This window comes from Macaca fascicularis, chromosome X (genome assembly GCF_037993035.2).
Source record: "Macaca fascicularis isolate 582-1 chromosome X, T2T-MFA8v1.1".
NCBI lineage: Eukaryota > Metazoa > Chordata > Mammalia > Primates > Cercopithecidae > Macaca > Macaca fascicularis.
The window spans coordinates 13,396,018-13,420,744 of record NC_088395.1 but is presented as its reverse complement, the minus strand read 5'-3'; the positions used below and the strand labels follow the sequence as shown (position 1 = coordinate 13,420,744).

General features: G+C 40.1%; 1 protein-coding gene across 6 annotated transcripts in view; it reads right to left on the bottom strand.

The window, feature by feature from the left end:
• Positions 1-553: 553 nt before the first annotated feature.
• The window catches only part of EGFL6 (EGF like domain multiple 6), a 64,417-nt gene continuing 40,243 nt past the window's right edge, over positions 554-24,727 (bottom strand). For 3 of the 6 annotated variants that reach the window (XM_005592980.4, XM_005592982.5, XM_005592983.5), the window contains 5 exons: positions 16,370-16,693; positions 15,191-15,271; positions 10,464-10,568; positions 7,080-7,345; positions 554-1,144 (listed from right to left, as the gene is read on the bottom strand). In XM_005592980.4, coding sequence (XP_005593037.3) covers positions 1,034-1,144; positions 7,080-7,345; positions 10,464-10,568; positions 15,191-15,271; positions 16,370-16,693 — 887 coding nt within the window. In that variant the 3' untranslated portion in view covers positions 554-1,033. The remainder of the gene's footprint in view (positions 1,145-7,079; positions 7,346-10,463; positions 10,569-15,190; positions 15,272-16,369; positions 16,694-24,727) is intronic. The other 3 variants (XM_005592981.4, XM_074030247.1, XM_074030248.1) reach the window with 1 other exon arrangement.

Genomic DNA, 24,727 nt, shown 5'->3' with positions numbered 1-24,727 from the left:
GTCTTAGACCTGTTTCTAACCCAGGATCTTAAACAGAATATAAAACTGTCTTTGAGGAATACACTCAGGATTCCTACACAAAGCTCTTCCTGAATTTGGAAGAAAAGAGTAAGAAAAAGAAGTCATCCATGATTCTTTGAGTCCTGCTACCTGCTCATTTAGTTTAGGTAGTTCTCTGAGGCTTTGAGCTCAACAATATATGCTGGCTGGGAGCGGCGGCTCACTCATGTAATCCCAGCACTTTGGGAGGCTAAGATGGGAGGATCGCTTGAGGCCAGGAGTTCAAGACCAAACTGGGCAACATAGCAAGACTTCATTTCTAAAAAATAAAAAACAAACAAAAACCCCAATATATGTGAATCTGCTTTGTAGTTATAAGGCCTAATAAAACAGTCATATTTTCCCAAAATAGAAAGCACCTTTAAAGAATATGAAGTAATAGTGAAAAGAATAAAAAGTACATTTTTCAGAAAAGCAAATAATCATTTACGTAAGTAAACACAGAATCAAAAACATATTTTCTTACTTAGACAAATTAAACCATGACACAAGATGATAATTTGGATATTATTATCACAAAGAATTTAAATATACAAGCTTGGCTATGAAAGATCCAGCTAAGCCACTTAGGCAAAAGTCTATCTTTGATGTCATAGTTTCCAAGAAGTATCATAAGAGTCAAAGAGTTAAACATTTCTCTGTGCTTTTATTTCTGTTTTCTAGAAATGTTGTAGAGAGAAGCTCATCAACTTACGTATACAAATCAGATATACTGGGGAGGGGAGATAAACTAACATTTCCATATTTTATAATATAATATGGAAAGATTCAGAAATGAATGAGGAGATACAGTGATACTATATTTAAAGCAAATATTGGCATATCTTATACAAGAAAGGCATCTTATAATAATATTTCTGTTGGTACATTATAATTTTTCAGCTAGTAATTCTAAAATGCCAGAGGTCCTATGATTCAATATTAAAAAAACCAGGGAACTGACATACAAAGTCAAATATAAAGATAGTAACATTCAGTCATCCACAGATAAAAGGCTATCTGGACATAAGCCTGAAACAAGCAAGACGCCATCCACTGCGATTTCACCGGTTTTGCCCTTGCCACGTTCTGCTTCAAAAACGATCTAATAATGAAGAGAGAATAAAAAAATTACTTCAAACTGTTCAAAACGATGTTATAATCAAGCTATTTAATAACTATTAACTTGTGTCCCTATTGCATAGAAACCGGCTTCGACATTGAATATACAGTAATAGATTATTTTTTAGATGTCAGGTGTCTGCACTGAGAGAACTACATTTGGTGAAAACAAGGTCATAGCAAAGCCCACATGGATTCTGAAAAACCCTATAAAGCTGGGAGGAAAAGGAAATTTTGGAATTCCCATTTAAAAGAAAAGCAAAACAAAAATTAAAAAATGGTTTTCTTTACAAAAACCAAGTTAGAAGAAACTTAATATTCCCCTTGAACATCTAATAAAAAACTATATAGTCAAGGCCGGGCACTGTGGCTCACGCCTGTAATCCCAGCACTTTGGGAGGCCGAGGTGGGCAGATCACGAGGTCAGGAGATCGAGATCATCCTGGCTAACACACGGAGAAACCCCATCTCTACTAAAAATACAAACAAATTAGCCGGGTGTGGTGGCGGGCACCTGTAGTCCCAGCTACTCAGGAGGCTGAGGCAGGAGAATGGCATGAACCCAGGAGGCAGAGCTTGCAGTGAGCCAAGATCACGCCACTGCACTCCAGCCTGGGCGACAGAGTGAGACTCCGACTCAAAAAAAAAAGCAACAACAAAAAAAAAACACTATACAGTCAAAAGGGAATTATTTTGATATATTTAGATTTTGGTAGTTTATAAGAGTGTAATTATTTTTCTTTTTCTTTTTTTTTTTTTTTTTTTTGAGACGGAGTCTCGCTCTGTCACCCAGGCTGGAGTGCGGTGGCCGGATCTCAGCTCACTGCAAGCTCCGCCTCCCGGGTTCACGCCATTCTCCTGCCTCAGCCTCCCGAGTAGCTGGGACTACAGGCGCCCGCCACCTCGCCCGGCTAGTTTTTTGTATTTTTTAGTAGAGACAGGGTTTCACCGTGTTAGCCAGGATGGTCTCGATCTCCTGACCTCGTGATCCGCCCGTCTCGGCCTCCCAAAGTGCTGGGATTACAGGCGTGAGCCACCGCGCCCGGCCAAGAGTGTAATTATTTTTCTTAAAATATTGGTTAATGTATTTGGAGATTATCTGGAATGTTGTTTTCATGTGTTGAAAATATTTCATAATATGCTATAATCACTTTTGTCTAATAAATTTATTAATCAAAAGAGAAACAAACTTCTTTATAGTTTAGAAATTTCGATATAGAGAGAACAGAGGATAAATACTAAAAAAAGTCATCTTCAAATTGGACACAAAATTACAGGGGACTCATTTACCAAATTAAGGATATACAGTGACTATATTCATTCATTTATCCAAACATGTTTTCAAAAAATATAATTAAAATCAATATTTGCTGAATGAAGGTTTTATTTATTTATTTATATTTATATTTATATTTTTTTGGAGACAGAGTCTTGCTCTGTCACCCAGGCTGGAGTGCAGTGGCACAATCTCAGCTCACTGCAACCTCTGCCATCCAGGCTCAAGTGATTCTTGTGCCTCAACCTCTGAGTAGCTGGGATTATGGACATGTGCCACCATACCCGGCTAATTTTTTTAATTTTTAAATTTTTAATTCTTTTAATTTTTAATTTTTTAAAATTTTTAGTAGAGCCAGGGTTTCACCATGTTGGCCAAGCTGGTCTCTAATTCCTCAAGTGACCCACCCACCTAGGCCTCCCAAAGTGCTAGAATTACAGGCATGAGCCACTGCACCTGGCCTGAATGAATGTAAGTTTCTTCAATATTGTAATTAAAAAAAAAAAGTTCATGTTAATTTTATAATCAGATAAAACACTAGAAATATTTGTTAAATTCAATAATTATGAAAATAATAATAGCTACAATTTATGGAGCACCTATCCAGTAACATTCACTCTAAAGAGAAGTATGTCTCCCACGCCTCCCAAAAAGAGGGGACTAGGCCTATAGGGTTTCTACAATTCTCAGTATCTGAAATAAGCAGATTTAGAGGACAACAAAATGATCCTGTTTCAAAGATGACTAAAGTTACCCTGGAACAAATATTTTAGAGGGAAAAGAATAATTTGGAACATGTTATTCTTTAAAATAACACACACATATAGCCTATCAAAACGAAATTCAACAATAGCCTACGTATACTGCAGTTACAGATAAATAAAAATATACATTCACGTGCAAAGTAAAATGTGAAGTATAAAAGCACTCATGTTACTGTAGTATGATTATGAATCTTTACTTATTTTCAATAAAGTAATTTCCTTTAGTCATTTCTAAACTTTTTAAGTTCAAACTTATATAAATTCAAACTTGTATAAATCGGCATTTTAAAGAAAGATCCTTTAAGAATCATGCTCACACAATGCCATCATGCAATTATTCACTATCCCCAGCACCATCTCTTTTTTGCTTAATAAAGAATTACAGAATAGTTTTCAGAAATGAAGCAACTTTAGGCTTGCTGTCATCACTGTATCCAGTTTTCTCCGGTTCTCCAAAGAGGAGAAACCTCAGGGAACAAATGGAGATGACAAGGGTCTATGACTGCTCACTACCTGGGCTGCTCTCTTTTGCTCTCAATCTGAGTGCATTTTCTTGAGAACTATTGGAAACAAGTTATTACTAAGCAGCCAGTGATAGCGTAACTTGGTAAAGAAGTTTCTTTTTCCTCTAGTCTCAGGAGGGAACTGCTTTCAGAAAAATGTTCCTTTTGCGCCCAAAGGAACTTTTTTTAAAAAGTAGGGGTGAGCCAAACAGCAGACCCCTCACAGCAGCTGCAATGGGTGGGATAATGAGGGTGGCTATGTCTATATCTTGGCATATGGTGGCTTTTCCAACACTAAGACCCCTGACTGATAACCCCTGGATAACTAGAAATAAATGTCAGGATAATTAATTGACATACTAATTTTGTGTTTTTCACTATATTTTTACCTCCTCTGTTCCCCCCAAAATTAGGCAGGATTTTAATGTTCTTTTTTATCAAGGAGATTTGGGATATAACAATCAAAAGCAGACTTTTCTGGAAGACAGTCCCTTTCCTGACGTTTGTTACCCACAAGCTTAACTTTCTGAGACTGTGGCTGAAGGTAGAAAGTTAAAAGGAGAAGTGGTCAGGGGAGCCATGAGATTCTCCAGGACTAGGATGCTGCACCACTGCATCTCCCTGCACAGCCGTGGGCAGAAAATGGTTGCCTGATGTTCCCATTGAGGCTAGATTCTCAGCAACAAGGTTCCAACCCCTGTAAAGGTTTCTGTGTCTGGGCCTGGCATGGAAGTTGAAGAGACGAGTGACTTCAAGGGCCACATATGTGCAGAAGATGTGGGTATCCATGGCCCTCATGATGAAGTAAAGATGTGCTGCCCCCTTCTTAATGTCTGGACCACTTTTAGCCTTTCAAAAGCACAGGCTACTCTAGGGAGGGGGCCCCTAACCCAACCCTGAATGAGGAAAGCCAAGATTGAATTTCCCCCCAGCCTAATGGGATGGGGTTTTGGATTCAGAAATAGTTTGATTTCGAGAAAGCAATGTGACTTACCTTGTATGCCCAAGTTTATGCAGCAAGAGTCACATCTGTTACAACTGTCCACAGCCAATATGACATTGCTAAACTGGAATATATTCTTTAGTCTGGATTAGTCAGCTTCCTTACCCTTCAATATCCCCTCATCAAGATTTCCCCTAGAACTGAAGAATTCAGGGAACAGATGCCTGGGTCTGAGAATGCCTCTTATGAAAGCACTGCTGTGTTCCAGTGTGATTGCTGGCCAGGCTCTTTGGGGGCATGTCTACAGAAATGTGCATTTAAAAAAAAATCACTGTTTTGATAGTATACCTTCCCTGCAAGCTACCATGTTATATAAAAAATATTCTCCATCACATGAATTCAGTCAACATGAAAGTAATTATGAATGCTGTGCAGAGGCATGTTTCAATTCTCCAGCAGGGGATATAATCCATATATAGCACGGCTCAGTGCCACAGTCCCCAGACCATGCCGCAAACACAACAAGAAAAACACGTGGATTGGATTTGTATTGCTGTAAATGTATTGCTATAAGAATAAACTCAAATTAATGCATGTGTCATTCCTAAACAAGCACTGGCTGCTTTTACCACAGAGGGGAAGAGTGGTTAGGAAATTCATTAACTGGTACCCAACATATACTTTTATTTATAGTCATGTCTTATGATATATTTTAAATAAGATGTTCTGCTTTAATTAAAGTATGACATGTAAATGAAAAGATGTTAAATTTGCATTAGTCATCTTTTATAAGCAAAGTATAAATGGAATCCTAATACATGGATCTACTAATTGTTCTTCCTATTATCACCGCTTCATGCACCTTTTTCTAGCTTTCACCCTTTTTCCTTCCCACCTTGACCAAACTTTTTATTTGTTTGTTTGTTTGTTTGTTGTTGTTGTTTGAGATGGGGTTTCACTCTTGTTGCCAAGGCTGGAGTGCAATGGCGTGATCTCAGCTCACTGCAACCTCCGCCTCCTGGGTTCAAGTGATTCTCCTGACTCGGCCTCCTGAGTAGCTGGGATTACAGGCATGCACCACTACACCTGGCTAATTTTGTATTTTTAGTAGAGACAGGGTTTCTCCATGTTGGTCAGGCTGGTCTTGAACTCCCAACCTCAGGTGATCTGCCTGCCTCGGCCTCCCAAAGTGTTGACCAAACTCTTTATAACGTCCACAGTAGCTGCCTCCAGGCTCTGATCCCTTCCCTTTTCATCTTTCTGAAGTGTGACCATTGACCCTTCCCCTCCAAAGAAAGAACTCTTGCAAAGGTCACTAGCCACCTCCTGATGGGTCAAATTCAATAGACTCTTTGCCATTTTTATACTGTTTGTTCTTTCTCAGGGTTTCATCCACTTGACCAACTTCCTCTTAAAACTCTGTTTCCTTTTCCTTTATTAAACCCACTGTGCAATAAAAGATTAACTCAGTAGGTCTGGGTTGTCCAAACCCTACACATTCCAAAGAAAGGTTTGGCCCTTGACTGGTTCTTAGGAGATAACCTCTAAGCCCTTGTAATAGCCTCTTTGATTAAGAATGCCTTTGTTTACCTGAGGTCTTGGACCATGCCAGATAGTTTATGGTAACCATGTGACTTATGGTGGGTGCCTTGAGTCACATGGTATCAACTTGACCACTAGAGAGGCTGGAGACTAGATAACTAAAGTCAGCTACGCAGGTGATCACATGGGCAGACTGACCCCCAACAAAATCCTTGGACACAAAAGTTTGGGTGAGCTTCCCTGGTGGGCAATACTTTGTGAGTGTCATCATGCTTGTTGCTGGGAGAATTAATAGCTGCCCATATGACTCTACTGGGAGACAAAAACCGCAAGCCCCTGCCTGGTCTCTCCTGGATTCTACCCTATGTGTCTTTTCCCTTTACTGATTTTAATCTATATAAACTGTACTTGTGAATATAACAGCTTTTCTGACTTCTGTGTGAGTCCTTTTAGGGAATCACTGAACCTAAGGGTGGTCCTGGGGACCCTGACAATAGCCACTCTCTCAGTTCAGTTTAAAAAACATTTAAAAAAAATCACCTTCTAGCTGCCATTAATTGTGGTAAGTTCTGGGCATAGAATGAATGAGCATGACATTCTTTTACATACTATGGAATGTATAGCCTGATTTGGAAGGATGTTGGTGAGAGGAGCCTGACAAACAGGTTATTTCCATAGAACGTGATATGCATATGCCAGATAAGTATCCATGAGTTGTGCCAATTAATCACCTTGCCTATTCAGCTCCAGAAAGTATTCTTTAAGTGTAGGGAAAAAGTCTTATCGTTGTATCCCTAATGCCTACATGCTTCAGTACATGTTTTGTTTCATTTGTTAAATCATTGCAAAAGAATGCAAATACTGAGTTTAATCATTTTTTTCCCACTTACGCTTTTGGTAGCATCAGTTCCTTGATACAACTGAATTTTCCCTGTCTTCCACTTTTCATCCTCACTCGTGGTCTCCTCCCATGCCAGGGCATTGTTACTGTTTTTCACAAACACTCGAAGTTTTCCGACTTTATCTCCGGCCAGCCGGTAACCAAAGAGCAAACAGAAGTTGCTTTGGGGCTGCAGGTCAGGGAGGAGAAGTTTCAACCGGCCAATGTCTTTCTTGTGACCTGCCAAGGCCGGAACTGCCATATAGTAGCCAATAGCTTTAAGAGAAGGGGAAAAATGCACAATTAGTGAGGCAATTGTAAGGAGTTTGGCTTTAATGTATAAAAAAGCTATAAAAAGTGAACAGTCTCCTATAGGGAAAGCTGAAGTCCTCTTCACTTTGAACATAGGAACAAAAGTTTCATGCTAAAATGGATTTTAGGGATCACACAATTGATATCTTTTGTTATATAGTCAAGCAAACTGATGGGTAGAGAAACCGAGGAATTTTTTTGCATTCACAAAGCTTCGTAGTAGCAGATATGGGGTAAGAATCTAATTAAATGATCCTTTAGCACTGCAGGTAATCTGCAGTTGATGGAGAACTTGTGTTCCATAATTTCATTTCCATTTTGGTGACTTAAAACTTAGAATGCATTTCCCCACTGAGTCAATGACATGTAAGATGATCAGCTCCTTAAGTGGGTCCAGAGTGTGGCGTTTAATCCAAAACACATCTGCACCTGTACTAGTGGTTTCGTGGAGCTCAACTACCATGTGTAACATATCACTCCAATTTCTGATTTAGGATGACAGGAACACTCTCCTCCAAATCCTGCAAATCTTCTAAGTATCTTTTAACCTGTGGTGTAGTGGACTTTTGCTCATCTCCAATCTTCAGGTTGTGGCTTTGATGAACTTGGGCAAAAACTCCCAAAGAGTAGGGTCTGAAAAAGTTGATAAGAAGGAAACATTTCTATGAAAGCCAGGAAGAAGACACTGGGGAATGGGTAGTCTTCTGCTACTACAAATCGGAGATACTTGCAGGACCCAGGCTGACATTGCCTTAGTTTTCAATGCATCCAGAAACTGGTCTTCTTCCCCAGCTAGTAGGGTATCCAGATTTAGCAAATAAAAATACAGGATGCCCAGTGGAGTTTGAGTTTCAGATAAACTACATGTCCAAGACATACTAAAATGTATTAATTGTCTGTCTGAAATATAGGCATCCTATACTTTATCTGGCATCTCTTTCAGCTATGCTCTCTCTTCTGTCACCTACTGTGGCAGGTTTCCCTTTCTCTCCCAGATAAAGCCCACTTTGAGCTGTCTTTGTGGTTTTATCCCTCTAACAATGCTAACTAATTCATGTCTCTTTTCTTTTCTTTTTCTTCTTTCTTTTCTTTTTTTCTTTTCTTTTTTTTTTTTTTTTTTTTTTGAGGTAGGGTCTCATTCTGTCACCCAGGCTAGAGTGCAGGGGTGCCATTATAGCTCATTATAGCCTCAAATGCCTGGGCCCAAGTGATCCTTCCACCTCAGCCTCCTGAGTAGCTGGGATCACAGGTGTATGCCGCCACACCTGGCTAATTTTTTCTTTTTCATTTTTTTGGTTTTTATTTTTTATTATTTATTTATTTATTTGGAGATGGAGTCTTGCTCTGTTGCCCAGGCTGGAGTGCAATGGTGCAATCTCAGCTCACTGCAACCTCTGTCTCCTGGGTTCAAGCGATTCTCCTGCCTCAGCCTCCTGAGTAGCTGGGATTACAGGCACTCAGCACCACGCCTGGCTAATTTTTGTATTTTTAGTAGAGACAGGGATTCACCATGTTAGCCAGGCTGGTCTTGAACTCCTGACCTCAGGTAATCCACCTGCCTTGGCCTCCCAAAGTGCTCCCAAAGTGCTGGGATTACATACATGAGCCACCGCGCCCAGCCTATTTTTTCAATTTTTTGTAGCGACGGTATCCCTCTATGTTGCCCAGGCTGGTCTCAAACTCCTGGGCTCAAGTAATCCTCCTGCCTTGGCCATGTTATTTTTTCATATTTCGCTGTACAGAGGGAATGAAGAACTCACCTAGAGATCCAATGGAGGTGCAGGAGGAGCGGGGGTATGATTTGAATGATGCAGAAGCTGAAAACCCTAGAGTTATTTGTGAATTGAGTGTTTGTAAATAGGGAACTTCCCATGGACAGAAAACTCAACGTAAGACTTAACATAACCCTATATCAGCTGTGGAGGTCCTGGAATAACCTATGGGCTCCCAATACGATATAGCTCTGGTAGACATAAATTTAGAGATGCCATTATGGAAGAAAAGAGAAACTCAGGTTAGTTATCAACAAGATAGCTTTTCCAGTGATATGGTGTTTTCAGCCTGGTTAAATTTGCCCTTTGCTTACACTGAATCTTTAGTAAAAGTCCCATTCACACAACTGCTGTGTGAGATGTATCCCCTCTCCCCTAACCCCAAGTTCAAAAAGGAATTCTTGTTAGAGGATATCTAGGTTTTCTGATTGCACGTGAGGGCATGAAAGGAAAGATATTGGGGAAGAATTAGTCTAGAGGAAGGATCTAAAAGAAGGATCTTTTAACTGAGGGCTGAGCCTATACATCCCCAAAGAAATAATTTGATTGATAAGTAACTGGAGTCCCTGAAGGTGTAACAGTTGTCTTTAATTATATAGTCAGTCTTTGGGAGACAGAGATTCAATCTGTGCTCTAAATGGGATCTGCAAGGCAAACACTAAGGGGATAGTTAGGGTCCATCAATAGTGTTTAAGTAGGCAATGGGAAGGGTGGAAAATCCACAGCTCACAGATAAGATTGAGAAAAATTCAAGGACATGTGGCTCAAAAGAAATCCTCAAGCAACAAACAGAAGGGAAAGCTCAGTTCAGGAGTTCAGGTCATTGACTTGATGTTCATTATGGTTTTCATGCTTTGAGGGGCCACTCTACTAAAACACCAGTTTTAGATAGAGGTCATATTTCCTTTCAAGATTTATTTCCCCCATGAAAACAAAACAAAACAAAAACTATGAGATGCCATGGCTGGTAAACTGGGAAGAAGAAACCACTTCTTTCTACCTTTTCCCTAACTCTCCCAAACTTTATACAAATCTCAACATCTCTCTCTCAGCAAAAGGAGAGTGAATATGGAAGAGGTTTGCTCCCATAGCCTTTGTGGAGGCAGGTGTGTGGGAGAGGGATTAAGTAGGAGAATATATGCTGGACCAAGTTAGTCATCTATCAAGGGAGAGCTCAGAAGGTCTAAAAGTTTCCAAAAATGAAAAACAACCCTGCTCTGATGAGTAATGGGAATAACAACCTGTCACTCACGGAGGGCCTTCTATCTCTTCACCATATTGCAGAACATGAAATTGTCAAATATAAATACCATTATCTCGATCAGCAGGATTCCAGTCAAAATCATCTTCTCTATCCTGTTTCCAGTCACAGATCCCATGATCGAAGCTGCAGTCAACCGAGATATTTAAATCTGCTAAAAAGAAAGAACGCATTTCATAACCCCTAAGAGCATTAGGAAGATGTCTAACATTTGGGGCTTTGAAAGGCAATACCTTGTTTTCAGTTGTACAGAGTACAGATCATGACATACCCTGTTTTGAGTTATGTCTGTGGAGCCATTCTGAATAAATTCAGTTGTGATCTTAAAAAAACAAAAAAACTTTGGGAGGCTGAGGTGGGCAGATCACGAGGTCGGGAATTCAAGACCAGCCTGGCCAACATGCTGAAACCCCGTCTCTACTAAAAATACAAAAATTAGCTGGGCATGGTGGCAGGCACCTGCAATCCCAGCTACTTGGGAGGCTGAGGCAGGAGAATTGCCCAGGAGGTGGAGGTTGCAGTGAGCCAAGATCGTGCCATTGCACTCCAGCCTGGGTAACAGGGTGAGACTCTGTCTCAAAAAAAAAAAAAAAAAAAAAAAAAAAAAAAAAAAAAAAAAAAAAAACCCAAAAAACCAAACCAAACCAAAACAAAACAAAACCCTTTTTTTAAAAAAATAAGTAATGGGTGAGAACCACATGCACAAAGAGAAACAGAATATAAGCAATTGTTTATCGAATTCAGGCCAGAAAATAAAATATCTCCTACCCAAATAAACCAGTAAAGACCTTGCTGAAACTTTCTACCTTCTTTTCTTTTCTTTCTTTTTCTTTTTCTTTCTTTTTTTTTTTTTTTGAGACGGGGTCTTGCTGTGTCATCCAGGCTGGAGTGTAGTAGCATGAACACAGTTCACTACAGCCTCTACCTCCTGGGCTCAAGTGATCCTCCCACTTCAGCCTCCTGAGTAGCTGGGACTATGGACACATGCTACCACACCAGCTAATTAAAAAATTTTTTTTGTACAGCTGGGGTCTCATTGTGTTGCCCAGGCTGGTCTTGAACTCCTGGGCTCAAACGATCCACCTGCCTTGGCCTCCCAGAGTGCTGGCATTACAGGTGTGAGCCACCATGCCTGGCCTCTAAACTGTTAATGACTGCCTTGTTTAGATGTGTCAGAGAAGTATAACAGTTCATTCAGCTAGTTTTAAGTTTTGAACCAGTGCCTGTGGTTACTTTTATGTAGATCCTGGCCCACTGTCTATTTTTATAAAGTTTTATTGAAACACACTATGCCCATTCATTTGCATAACATCAATGACTGCATTTGAGCTACAATGATGGAGTTGAATAGTTGTGAAAGTAGTTTATGGCCCAGAAAGCTTAAAATATGTACTATGTAGCCCTTTATAGAAAAAAGTTGGCTGACCTCTGATGTAGATAAATACCACTGGGAAAGGGGGGGTGAAGAATGAGATAGTTTTGATTTATAACTAAGGCTAGCCTCTGGCTCTGATTTTGGGGCTTTATATGTTAATGCTGGGGAAGAAAGGAATGGTAAGAAAAGAGAATAGGGTAAAAAGGAACACAACAGCAGCTGATTCTTGATTCGTTTTGATTTGCCAAATATTTTATATCATTTGATTAGGTTGTTTAAAAAAACGTCTAGCATCAGACTCATTTTCAGGAAACTAAAACTGAGGCTCAAGTTCTGCAGACACTGAATGCTGGAGTTGGACCTGAATCCCAAATCAGAATGCAATCCAGGACCTTCCATCTTGCACATATCCTAAGTGAGCACACATGGTCCCTTTCCTCACTTTCCTTTCTTCTTAACTCCCTATTTTTTCTCTGTGCGGCAAATATATTTTCTTTCTAGTCCCAGTTTTAAAAGTAAAAGATGCCTTGCTTCCAGTCTTCAGTATTCTTTAATGAGTGCTAATACTAGTTAGTTAGATAGTTGATGTTATTATCCCACAAATAGTGGAATATCAGTTTTTCAGTTGGTTTATAATTGTGCTGGTATGTTTCTCCCAAACTCTTCCCCTTCCTCCACATGGGGCAAGCGGGTATGTAAATTGAGATGATGGAACAGTATATAGCAAACTATTCCATAAAGAGATAAAACTCAAGGCTTTGGTCTCACAGGCACATTCTTTCATTTGTATAGCACTTCATGGTTTGGAAAGTGCTTTCAAATATATTCTCTGGTTTAATCTACACTTGCCTTGAAGCAGATGCTGTTGGTGCCACACCAATATCTGTCAGTACTTATATTCTCTTGCAGGCATGTGGCTTTCTACTGGAAACACTCACAACTCTCTGTGTGAGGGTGCTCTCTGCTTGGAGCATTCTTGGCCCACCAGGTGGGCTAGAATGCTGGGGAGTCATTTTCCCAGGGACAGCCGTAAACCAGTGATGGACAGGAGTTGTTGGATAGATATCTCCATTTCCTTGCCTTTGGAAAGGACCACTAAGTGCTGGAATTGAATGTGGGCTAAAGTTGCATTGGAATTCAGGCTTTCCCTGTCTTGTCGAGGGTCCAAGTGAGATCAAGTTTCCCCAGTGGTGCCCTTCCTTGCTTTCATGCCAGGCCAGGAGCACCAAGGAATCAGCACCCTCCTGGGAGCAGTCTTCAATCAATGCCAGATGGGAGTTGGTATATATATGACCCAGCCTCCTTATTCCTTCAGTAGGATAATTCTGAGCCATGTGTTCTACACGGGCTTCTGGAGTTTCCCAGTGGGATTGAGCTCCAGTTGCCCACAGTGGAAACTTGCCTGATAACGTACCCTTTATTGCCTCCTCCTCTCCCCACCTCACTTCTGCACACCCCCAGCCACCATTTCCTGGGATCATCTTCCACATAAACCACTTGCACACAAATTCTTATCTTGGGGTCTATTTCTGGGGAACCCAGCCTAAGACAGCATCTAAGAGATGAATATTGCTCTTATTCCAATTTTACATATGAAAGCAAGGAGGCACTGCAAATCCAAGTGACCTGTCCAAGGCAAACAACCAGTGGAAGAGTTGCAGTACACATCTGAATCTTCCGGTTGGGACTGAGCTTTCTAGGACAACTTACTCAAGGACTGTTGAAATTACAGGGTCATATGGTCATGTGCAAAATTTTAACCTTTCTGTGTTTCATTAGGAATCATGGAATAGAAAATAAACTAAGAAATCTGGTGGTTGGGATCCAAAGAGGAGTCAATGGATTCCTTCATGTCACTTAACAAGGGTAGGCAGAGTTTGGGCAGAACTTGTGAGCACCTGGAGAATGCAGCTTACTCCCTGTACAATGAAATATTTCCTTTCTAACCAGGAAAATAGGCAATAAGTTGTCTACTGCAGAGAAATAAAAACAGAATACTTAAGAGAAATATGGAAGAAAACAAAATGCCTGTAGGAGCTGGGTCATGGGTTACTAGGCTTTGAAGAGTGTTAGTAGAAGCTTCTCAGATACAATTCAGAGGACTGCATTAGAGAGGTACTTTTTTTGCAGTGGAGATGGTCCTGTAAATGAAAGGGATAGGACTGGGCAATGTACTCACAGGGTAAACACAAAAGGGAATCAATTAGCACAAGGTTATGCTAATCTTTTACTTACCACATGTATAGTGGTAAGTAAAAGGAAGTTTGAAAAGGAAAAGGTTATGCTAATGTTTTACTTACCACATGTATAGTGGTAAGTGAAAGAAAATTAGAAAATGAAAGAGATGATCAAGGCATTCATACTTATACCAAGTGAAAGGTATAAATATATAAACGGGCTTTTCCCTGAGGTATGTGTAACTTGTCATGAGTGGTGAATGTTCTAAATAAACCAAGAGGAATTAGGGATCATGCCCAAGAAACTCCAGATTATGAGGCTTTGGTAGAATGATCGCAAAAATGGTCCTGATTTTTATCCCTCTCTGTATCCACTCTCTTTGTATGACTTCACAGCTCCTTCCACAACCTTGAAGTCTACATTGGCCTTGTGACTTGGCTTGGCCAATAGAATATGGCGGAAGTGATGTTGTACCATTTCTGGGCCTAGACCTAAAAATATCTTGTGTGCTGTTGCTCTCTTTCTTGAAACCCCGCTGTTGCCTCATGAGAAAAAGCTTGGACTAGCCTGCTGGAGGATGAGAGACCACATGGAGCAGAGCTGAGTGAGTCCAATCCTCCCAACTGAGGCCTCGGGCATGTGAGAAAGCATGGCCAAGATCAGCAAAATCACGAAGCGGGCCCACAACTGACGGTATGTGGACACATGGGTGAACCCACGCAGCCTAGCTCAGAGCAGCAGAACCGTCCAGCCAACCCATAGACTCATATGCAAAAACAAATATTTATTGTTGTGGGCCACTGAGGGCTTGTGGTTGTTTGTTACACAGCATTATTATGGCAATAGGTAACTGATATAGGCACTTTGGGCCAAATTTAGTACATGAGGACTTTCAGGTTGTGGGTCCTCAGGCAGCCGAATTGAAGAAAATATGTAAGTTTCTCCCATCTCCATATATACAGTCTGGCTTCAACCATTCACTCTCAGCATCAGGTGGGAGTGGTGGGGAGAAGAGAATAGCCTTACTATATTTCAATCATTAGTACCAATCACACAAGGACCTACTGTTTTAATACTGGCACTGTGTGTGTGATGTAATGATTTTTCCCTTGGGGGTTTATGAATGAAGCAGGGATTCATAAACAATCATTTCACTGTATGAAGAAATGAAAACTACATGGATAACGTGAAAGAGCATACACTTGGGAGAAAGAATTATTTACCTTTATATTCCAGTTTGGAAGTTAGTGCTTTCCTTTGGACCAGAACCAGACCAAATTCACCTGCTTCATTCACCTTAGGGACTAATAAAGAACACTTGGTCAGTTAAGAAAAAAACCTTAAAGCCCACATGCTCAGAAGGTATGAATCAAATGACCAAACAAAGAAGGTTAGATCATGTATTCTAATTACAGAATATATTAGAGCAGTGTTTCCCTAACATTTCCAGATAATTCACATTGGATCCAGTTTCCTCATCTAGAACATCTTTTCCAGATATTTCCTTGGATGAAGTAGGCATCTACACTCTTGATACATCCCTTCTTACTAGGTTTTGGAAATATGTTTCTTTTTTTCTTTTTTCGAGATTTTTCACTCTCTATTAAGACGGAGAATGTCATTAATAGAGATTCTTGGATGGGTGGGCCTGTGTCTACTTTTCCTTTGGTTAAATCCATCTGGCATCTGTATATATGACCACCAGTCACAGAGCCAAGACTAGACAAGGCAAAATACAGAGGAAGCAACAAATGCCCAGCCAGAATGAATGGGAAAGTCTCAGTGTGGAGATGCAGGGTGGGTTAATATGGAAACCCTCCTGGGGAGACTGAGCCTTATAGTGGGTTCTGCACAGCAACCAGTGAAAAGGGAGTTATGGCAGTTCTCTAGTTCACGTAGAAAACTGAAGCTCCATAAAATTTGTCCTCCTACATTTGTCGATTTTGGCTTTTAAAATCATAACCACACAACTGTGAGGTTCCATTTTCTTAGACTAGGCCTGTAAAAGTGCCTTCGAGAAGTAAAAAGGTAGAGCTTAGCTGATCCATGTGGTGAACCTCTCTTTGATTTGGGGGCATGCCTCATGGAGAGCTGGGCAGCCAAACCACTGCCCTTGCAGGACAAGCAGGCTTCCTTGGCTGGAAGCTAGAAGAGGAGGTCTGTATCAAATAGGAAACCCCCCAGGTAGGGGAACAGGACCTCCCCTCTTTGGTTCCTAGAGCAGCAGGTTTGATTGGGTATCTGCAGAAGGTGTTCGTTTCTAGACTTTACAGAGAATGTTGCTTCTCAGGACCCAACCCATTTTACTTAAGCTGTGAAACCGGCTTTTTGTCTTCTTTCATTTGCCAGGATAAATTGCAATTCATTGTTCATAAAACATATAAAATAAAAATAACACTCACAAAACACATCTCCTCGCAGGCTTCGCTCCTCTATGTCATTCTTCAGGGCTTTCTCTTCTCTTTTCTCCTCCTCAAGCCCCTCTTTCATTTTCTCTTCATTCCCTTTTTTATCTCCATGAGAGTTTCCACCTCTGGAAACACTGTCTTCATAGTTGAAGGGTTGCAAGTTCACCTTAGGTGTAGGAGTACTGGTGGGTTCTGGGGTAACATTTTTAATTTTTACCTTCTTTTTCATGCTGTTTTTGTGAGCAAGCAACTTCTTGATTCTGTCTTTGATGGTACCAGGTGCTCTGAGGACTTCCTTCACAGAATTTTGAGGGATAGCTAAAACAAATAAGAGGCAAGATATTCCAAATTGGCAGATAATTAAATTACTCACAAAAATGGAGCATTTAAAAAGTGCTGAAGTGTAGTAAGTGAATGCTTCCAGAATGAAACCACATGAGGCTCTACCATTTGATAAATTAGGAATAACTATATTTGTATCTGTTTTAAGCAGTTCCAGTGTTATGGTAGTTATCTTAATTACCTTTTGTTGCTTTTGTTTTGCTTCAGAGACCACTTTAGTGAAACACCTACTACTACCCAGTTGGGCTACAGATCCCAAAGACATGGATTTGCCAGGGTCGTCTAATATTTCTGCTTTCATTGTGGTATTCTTCAAAACCGGTATTGTCCTGATAGCCCTATAGATTTGTCCAAATTTGATGTTCAAAAATTACAGCTACAGCATTAGGTTGAACCATATAAATTGCTAATAATGGACCATTTGTGACCTACAAAAATGGTGACTTATGGTGCAAAATACACATACCCAATTTTCTTTCTACCTTTGAATTTTTTTCACCTCAGTCAACCATTATCTAAAGCTAAATGATTTTATTTATTAAATATTTCAGAGAGGCTTCTATACTTACTATTTTTCATTCATTTTCTATTTCTCACCGCAAAAGTAAATTACTTTAAAAATGTACCTGTAGATAAATTCTTCTTATCCCTTAGTGGACTAATGACCCTTGGAAGAAAAACGTTGGTGTCAAAGAACTCAAGAGGTACAAAAAATTCATTTAGCCCAGGACTCTTGTCTTGTTGATGAGGCAACTGGGTGTTAAGTGACTTGCCCAAAGTCACTCATCATGCTAGGGACAGAGCTAAGATTTGGGAGTAGAGCATATGAATGACTTTTTTTCTTTCCTTTCTTTTTTTTCTTTTTCTTTTTTCTTTTTTTTTTTTTGAGACAGAGCTTCACTCTTGTTGCCCAGGCTGGAGTGCAGTGGCACGATCTTGGCTCACTGCAGTCTCCCCCTCCTGGGTTCAAGCGATTATCCTGCCACAGCCTCCTGAGTAGCTGGGATTACAGGTGCATGCCACCACACCCAGGTAATTTTTGTATTTTCAGTAGAGACGGGATTTCGCCATGTTGGCCAGGCTGGTCTTGAACCCCTGACCTCAGGTGATCCACCCGCCTCGGCCTCCCAAAGTGTTGGGATTGCAGGGTGAGCCACTGCGCCTGGCCATGAATGACTCTTTTTCCATTCCTATTTCTATGATAGATTTATTCCTGCTTGAAGATTAAGGTTACTTTTCTCTAGGAATGTTTCAAATTCCTTGAGATCTATAATTCAAAGATATATGTCTCCTTTTCAGGGATATACTCATGATAATTCAGAATATCCAACTGATGTAAAGAAGTAATTAATTTTTTAAAAATTAAAAACACTGATATTTAAAATCAAATATATTGTCTCACTATAAAATATCTAGGCATGTACTAGTCTAAGACTAAGCAAGAAAGGGTCTAATAACACCTCAATCAATTCACTTAATTCTATTATTTGGATATAGTTTAGAGAGAAATGAAATGATGGGGTAGACATTAATTTTGATGCCTAAAAAGAGTACTATAAAAAATTGGAGTGGGATTTTATTAGAATATTTTTCTTGACAATGTTTTAACTTCTTCTCCTGCTTTGTTCCTTCTTCATCATTTGGCTGATTCAATCTATGTCAAAGTAGTAGAAAAATAAACAAGGAGAAGTCCACAATATTTGGGGTAACTAAAGGGGAAAAGTGCTTTGAAAATATGTATGCTCTTAATTAATACATTGCTTTTACTTTGGAATCAAAAGAGCAAGATTTTTCTTTTCAATGAAATATTCTAGTTATTTCTCATTGTGACAGCCTGACTATAGGTACAAAACCAACATGTGCTAATACAAGTAATGCATCATTACTCATTTTCCTGACCTTCAGATAGCTTGTTTCAGCTACTTTGCCAGAAGTTGCATGTTAAGTTATGACTGTAATGTGTGATCATATATAGACCTTCCTCTGGAGGCCCCACTGTAATTCTGTCCATGGTCGACTGCATCTTTCCCTAGTACCCGGCAAGAAAAATTAACAGGAAACCCCTATTCCCTGCAAATTTCCTTTTTGCAATCAGTAACATGAAACTAAAGACCTTTAATAAATAACGAGGAAAGGGTTTCAACTCACACCAGGCAAACCTAAACATCTGCTTTCAGTTTCTGCTTTGAAGTTTCAAATGTTCCTATGGAAAAGAAACAACAACTAAAACATCATAATCTTGATAGTGTTGACAATTTCATTCTCTTAGTATGTAAAAAGAAAGCTGGGCAAGGATAAAAATGCACTTTAATGATATGCATATGCATAAGTAGATTTGGATTTATCTAGGTATCACTGTTTCAAATTTGACATTATGATGGTTTTCTCTTAAAGATTTAGTGATTATTGCCTCATCTTTTTGAGAATATAAAAATGTGGGAGGGGCCAGGCATGGTGGCTCATGCCTGTAATCCCAGCACTTTGGGAAGCCAAGGCAGGCAGATCACTTGAGGTCAGGAGTTTGAGACCAGCCTGGCCAACATACACAGTGAAACACAGTCTCTACCAAAAATACAAAAATTAGCTAGGAGTGGTGGCAGGTGCCTGTAATCCCAGCTACTCAGGAGGCTGAGGCAAGAGAATTGCTTGATCTCAGGAGGCAGAGGTTGCAGTGAGCCGAGATCACACTACTACTCTCCAGCCTGGGCAACAGAGTGAGACTCCATATCAAAAAAAAAAAAAAAAAAAAAAAAGAGGGAGTTGCAGTAGGAGTGTCTTTGGTGCACATTTGGGCAACTCAGATATAAAACTTAGGAATTTCAAAGTCTTCAGGTTCACAGGCCAGTTTTTTGTAAAGTTGACAATTTCTCTTGGGAGGGATTTGAGATGTCTCCCAACACCCATGTTGTCAAACACTTCTACCAACCTGAAAACCCTAATTTTAATTTCATGTCTTTGGAATAAAACTTTATAGAAGATCACTCTTAGGTGAGAATATCTTACCCAGGAGGAATATGACTTTGACATTCATTCAACTGTGCTTAGTTCATTAGATGATCTATCATCTGGGAGGAGAAAAGTTCTACTAATCTGAGCTTTGGACACAGTCCTGGAAGAAGAAGCTTAATCACGGATGAGAAATGTATTCCAGCATGGGACCCAGGAAACAGGAAGGGGCTAGGATGGAACAAAAGATGAGCCAAGAGAGTTTGCTGGGGAGGACAAACTCTGTGAGTTCTCCATCACAGAGGATCAACCAATTGGTCATGAACACACCTGTCCTGTGTTTAAGCAGATAATCCTGAAGCCCAGTTTCCTAAGTTTGACTCCTAGCTCCCACATCTTCTAGCCATATGTCCTCAAGTGAATAATTAACTTCTCTTTGCCTCAGTCTCTCCATTTATAAAATTGGGATAAGAATAGGTTTTTTTGGGAGGCTTAAATGGGTGAACACACATCGATTACTAAGATTAGTGCTTGGCACACACTCAACATGTGTGCTATTTTTAGCATTCATCACCCGAATGTTTAAAATCTTTTCCAGAGTTAGAAAAATTCCCAGGCCATATATCCAAATTTCTAATGTTTACAATTGAAGAAAAAAAATGCGGATGGCCTGCTTGTACCAAAGCCCATATTCTTGACTACACACTATACAAACTGAATTAAGCCATAAGCATATTTTTAGTGACTAAAGAAGCTGCTTTTCAATAGAAATGATTGTTGAATTTTGGTAAGGAGGGCTTTGTCACTATTACTCCTACTCCTAGCACATGCTTATTGAGCATTTCATATATTCTGGACTGGTGCTGAGCTCTTTAGATGGATGTTTACTTATTCTGTATGAATAAATTTAATCATCAAAACAATATTAAGGGCTAGATACTATCATCCATATTTTACAGGTGTGGAAACTGAGGCACTGAAAGATTAAATAATTTGTTCTTGGTCCACAGGTAGTAGGCTAGCGAGTCAGGAATCAAGCTAAGGTAATATGATTCCAGAAGCTGTGCCCCTGGTAAGCCAATGGCAGTTTCCTTTCCTAAGTTGACTGTTACTCCCCAAATTGGGTATCATCTGGGTTTTGATTTTCTTAGAATGAGGTGTAGCTGCTGTCAAATCAAGACCAAATTATCTGGCAGTATATTATTAATACTTATATTAGAACAGTGGAACATATATACATCTACATTTAGGGTGCTTCTTCCTTTAGGTATAGAGAGGGGGTTAGGATAATCTAACTCTTTTTCCATATTGCAATGTACAGTCTGAACTTTTCAAAACAATGAACTTAATAAAAGTTGCTACATCAATGCCATATATATATACATACAATGCCATATATATATATACACACACATATATATATATATATTTATGGAGATGGAGTCTTGCTCTGTTGCCCAGGCTGGAGTGCAGTGGTGCAATCTCAGCTTACTGCCATCTCTGCTTCCTGGCTTCAAGCAATTCTCCTACCTCAACCTCCCGAGTAGCTGGGACTACAGGCGCACACCACCATGCCTGGCTAATTTTTTGTATTTTAGTAGAGACGGGGTTTTACCATGTCGCCCAGGCTGGTCTCGAACACCTGAGCTCAGGCAATCCACCTGCCTCAGCCTCCCAAAGTGCTAGGACTACAGGCATGAGTCACAGTGCCCGGCCTATGCCCTATATTATATAACAGCAATTTATGTGCATACAAATGTATTTTGTAATATAACATTTTATAATGTTTTATAATGCTGAATGCTAACTAGATGTAATTTTCTCATTTTTGTTTTTATGACTCTTATATGTACATAAGAGTGGATTTTGGGGCATCTTTCTTTAAGCAATGAGTGTTAAGACCTTGTTAAGATGAATTTTCAATAGTAGCATGGCTGTTTATTTCATGGAGAATTAAAGCAAAACGAAAAGGGTTGGACAATATGGTGAATGACTCAAAGATAGTTTTCTCCTTTAAATAAACATTCCAGTGAAAGACTAAAGAAATAATTTAGCTGCAGAATGGACAACAAAATGCATAATTTTCAGATATTGAATAGAACAGTGTGATAAATTTGAGGTTTCAAAGAATAAAGACAATTTTTTACCCCAAAATAAATTTGGATGGTCCAAGAAAAACAGACATTTTCTTGACACAAGAAATGTTTGTGTTGATGTGGGACTTACAATTTCAAAGCACTGAGTTACAATATAGAAAACACAGGCTGCAAACAACTACCTAATTGCATGCTTAAAGATGTTGCCTTCATTTTAACATTAATAATACATTGCAGTTTCAAGGGGATCAAATGACGAGGAAGAAAGATGGCTCCAGGTTTACCCTGGGCCTTCGATTTTTACACCTAAGGGTAGGAGAGTGGGTATGTGGGGGTGAGTTGCCCACTTACTGAAACAGATGCTTTCCTGAGGTGTCTTTTTTTGTATGCACAGCATTTTCACATTTGACTTTGTGAAATTTCAGAGTGGGTGGCCCTTAACAAACAGCTGATTGAAATGATACTAATAACAATAACAATCACAATCACAGCTAACTTTAATGAGCATCTACTATGTGGTCCTGCTAAACTAAACTCTCTCTATATCACCTCATTTAAACCTCACAATGAACCTCTGCGAGACATATTTGTGTTAGTGTGGGTTCCTCCAAGCAGAGCCTGAGACAAGGATTTGGGTGCAGATGACTTATCTGGAAGGTGATTCCAGGAGGCAGAAACTGGGGAGAGGAGACAGTGAGACAGGAAGAGAGAAAAGCCAAAAGATGGTGCTTAGATGGACAGGTAATCGCTGTGGGTAAGTGGGGCTCAGTCCTGCTGGGGACATCTGGCAGCCAATGTAGAACACACCTCAGAACTGCTGCACCCCGTGAAGTGGAAGCTGGAGTATTTATCCAGAGACTCCTGTCAGAGAGAGAGCACTGCTAGAGATATACATGCAACTGTCTACCCTGCCTCACTAGGATTAGGGAGCTCCAAGGGACTGTGGACTAGCCCATTACAAGAACTCACCACAGTACTACCATAAACCCCATTTTGAATAGGAGGAAACTGAGCTTAGAGAGGTTAAGAAATTTGCTAAAGGTCACAGCCAGCATGGGGCAGAGCTAAGATTTAAATTCAGGCCTTCCCAACCTGGAATGCACATGTTCAAATTTGGTGGCATAAAGGAGCTTTGAGCACGGGCCCCTTGGGCACTCATCCAATATGGAAAACTGATTTATTCAGTCTCCTCTCTGGGGGCCTCCCAAGGTTATGGTGTCCTTCCCCCCAACCTACCTATGCACAGCCCTGCCTGGGCAGCCAATTTCTCTCTCTCTGAATCAAGTTTCAGAAGGACATCATTGGATACTTCCATCTAGAGGGATAGAAGCCATGTCAACCAGTTGCTGGACACTAAGTGGTCATTTATTACCATCTCCAGCCCAATGCAGGAATCCGTCTCAGAGCCCCCAGACTGCAAGCCAGGGGCAGTGGAATGTCCCTACTCCGTGGGGTTCCCTGCTCCACTCTTAAATACCTAGCAGCCATTTTTAAGAGAGAATGTAACCTCTACCCACTGGACTTAGTTTGCTTGGGAAAGCCACTTTTATTTCATATTTCTTAAAATATTTACAGGCACAATTTATTCTTTTCCATACTATATTTCCCAGACTAAATGCTGCCCTGTTCTTTTGGCAGTCCTTCACAGAATTTGATTTCCAGACTCATTTTCTTTGGTTATATTCTTTTATACATACTCTTGTCCAGTGGTGCTCAACACTAGCCCACTGGGGTACTGTGAACCTTTTATGGGTGTGGCGCTAAATGTCTAGCATGGTACATACAGTTTATTTTTGTATGACTGAGTGGACACTGTTACAGTCATTTGGAGCATTGGTCAGATGGGGGTATGGAATGTGACGTAAGTCAGGGTATACCTTGCAGCCATATTTATTGAACATGCAGGAACTCTGCTAAGGGGTATATAACAGAGTTGAATCAGGGCAGTCAACAAGTCTAGTCACACTATAAGCCAGTGCTAAAAGGGTCATGACCAGAGGGATAAACCTGGATGACTTTATTTATTTATTTATTTATTTTAATTTTTTGAGACACAGTCTTACTCTGTTGCCCAGGCTGGAGTGCAGTGGTGCGATCTCGGCTCACTGCAAACTCTGCCTCCCAAGTTCAAGCAATTCTTGTGCCTCAGCCTCCCGAGTAGTTGAGATTAAAGATGTGCACCACCATGCCTGGCTAATTTTTTTGTATTTTTAGTAGGGACAGGGTTTCACGATGTTGGCCAGGCTGGTCTTGAACTCCTGACCTTAGGTGATCTGCCCCCCTGGGCCTCCCAAAGTGCTAGGATTACAAGTGTGAGCCACCACACCCAGCCGAACCTGGATGATTGTTTACTAAGGAAGTGACTGTGCTGTAATCATAGCTGCCTTGCCTTGGAAGACATTCCTGGTATTCACCAAGATTTCTAGTTTTCTTCTCTTTTGGGCACACAGCAAGTTTATTATTATTTTTGTCCCTTGACGTTAGATACTTCCAAGTTGAATAAACTAACAGCTGATGCATGATTGCCCATGCTTCTTTCTCTGCTGTGACAAACCCTAAGGCCTTGAATTGAGACCATGGTACCATAAAATGATGGGGCCTCTATCAGTCTGTGTCCTTAAGTGACTGTATTGAGAAGAAACCCCCGAAAAATTCTCTTTGGACGTATTACTTGAGTGAGAAATAAACCTTTATTGTTGTTGTAGTTATTAATAGCAGTGACATTTTATTGTTAGATGTCTGGTTTATAAATTTAAAGTTTTAACAAAAAGTATTAAATAATTCATCAGCAAGAACAATGGAACTCTCTGCTATATACATTAAAACAAGTGGATCCAGCCTTGAGGATGACAGATAAAATGATCATACTTTAATGAAGATCAGCTTCATCATACTTTGTTTTGGCTCTGCATTCTGGAAAATGTCCAGATTCACTTGGTTAAAAAACCTTTGTGGTTTTAAGCCACTG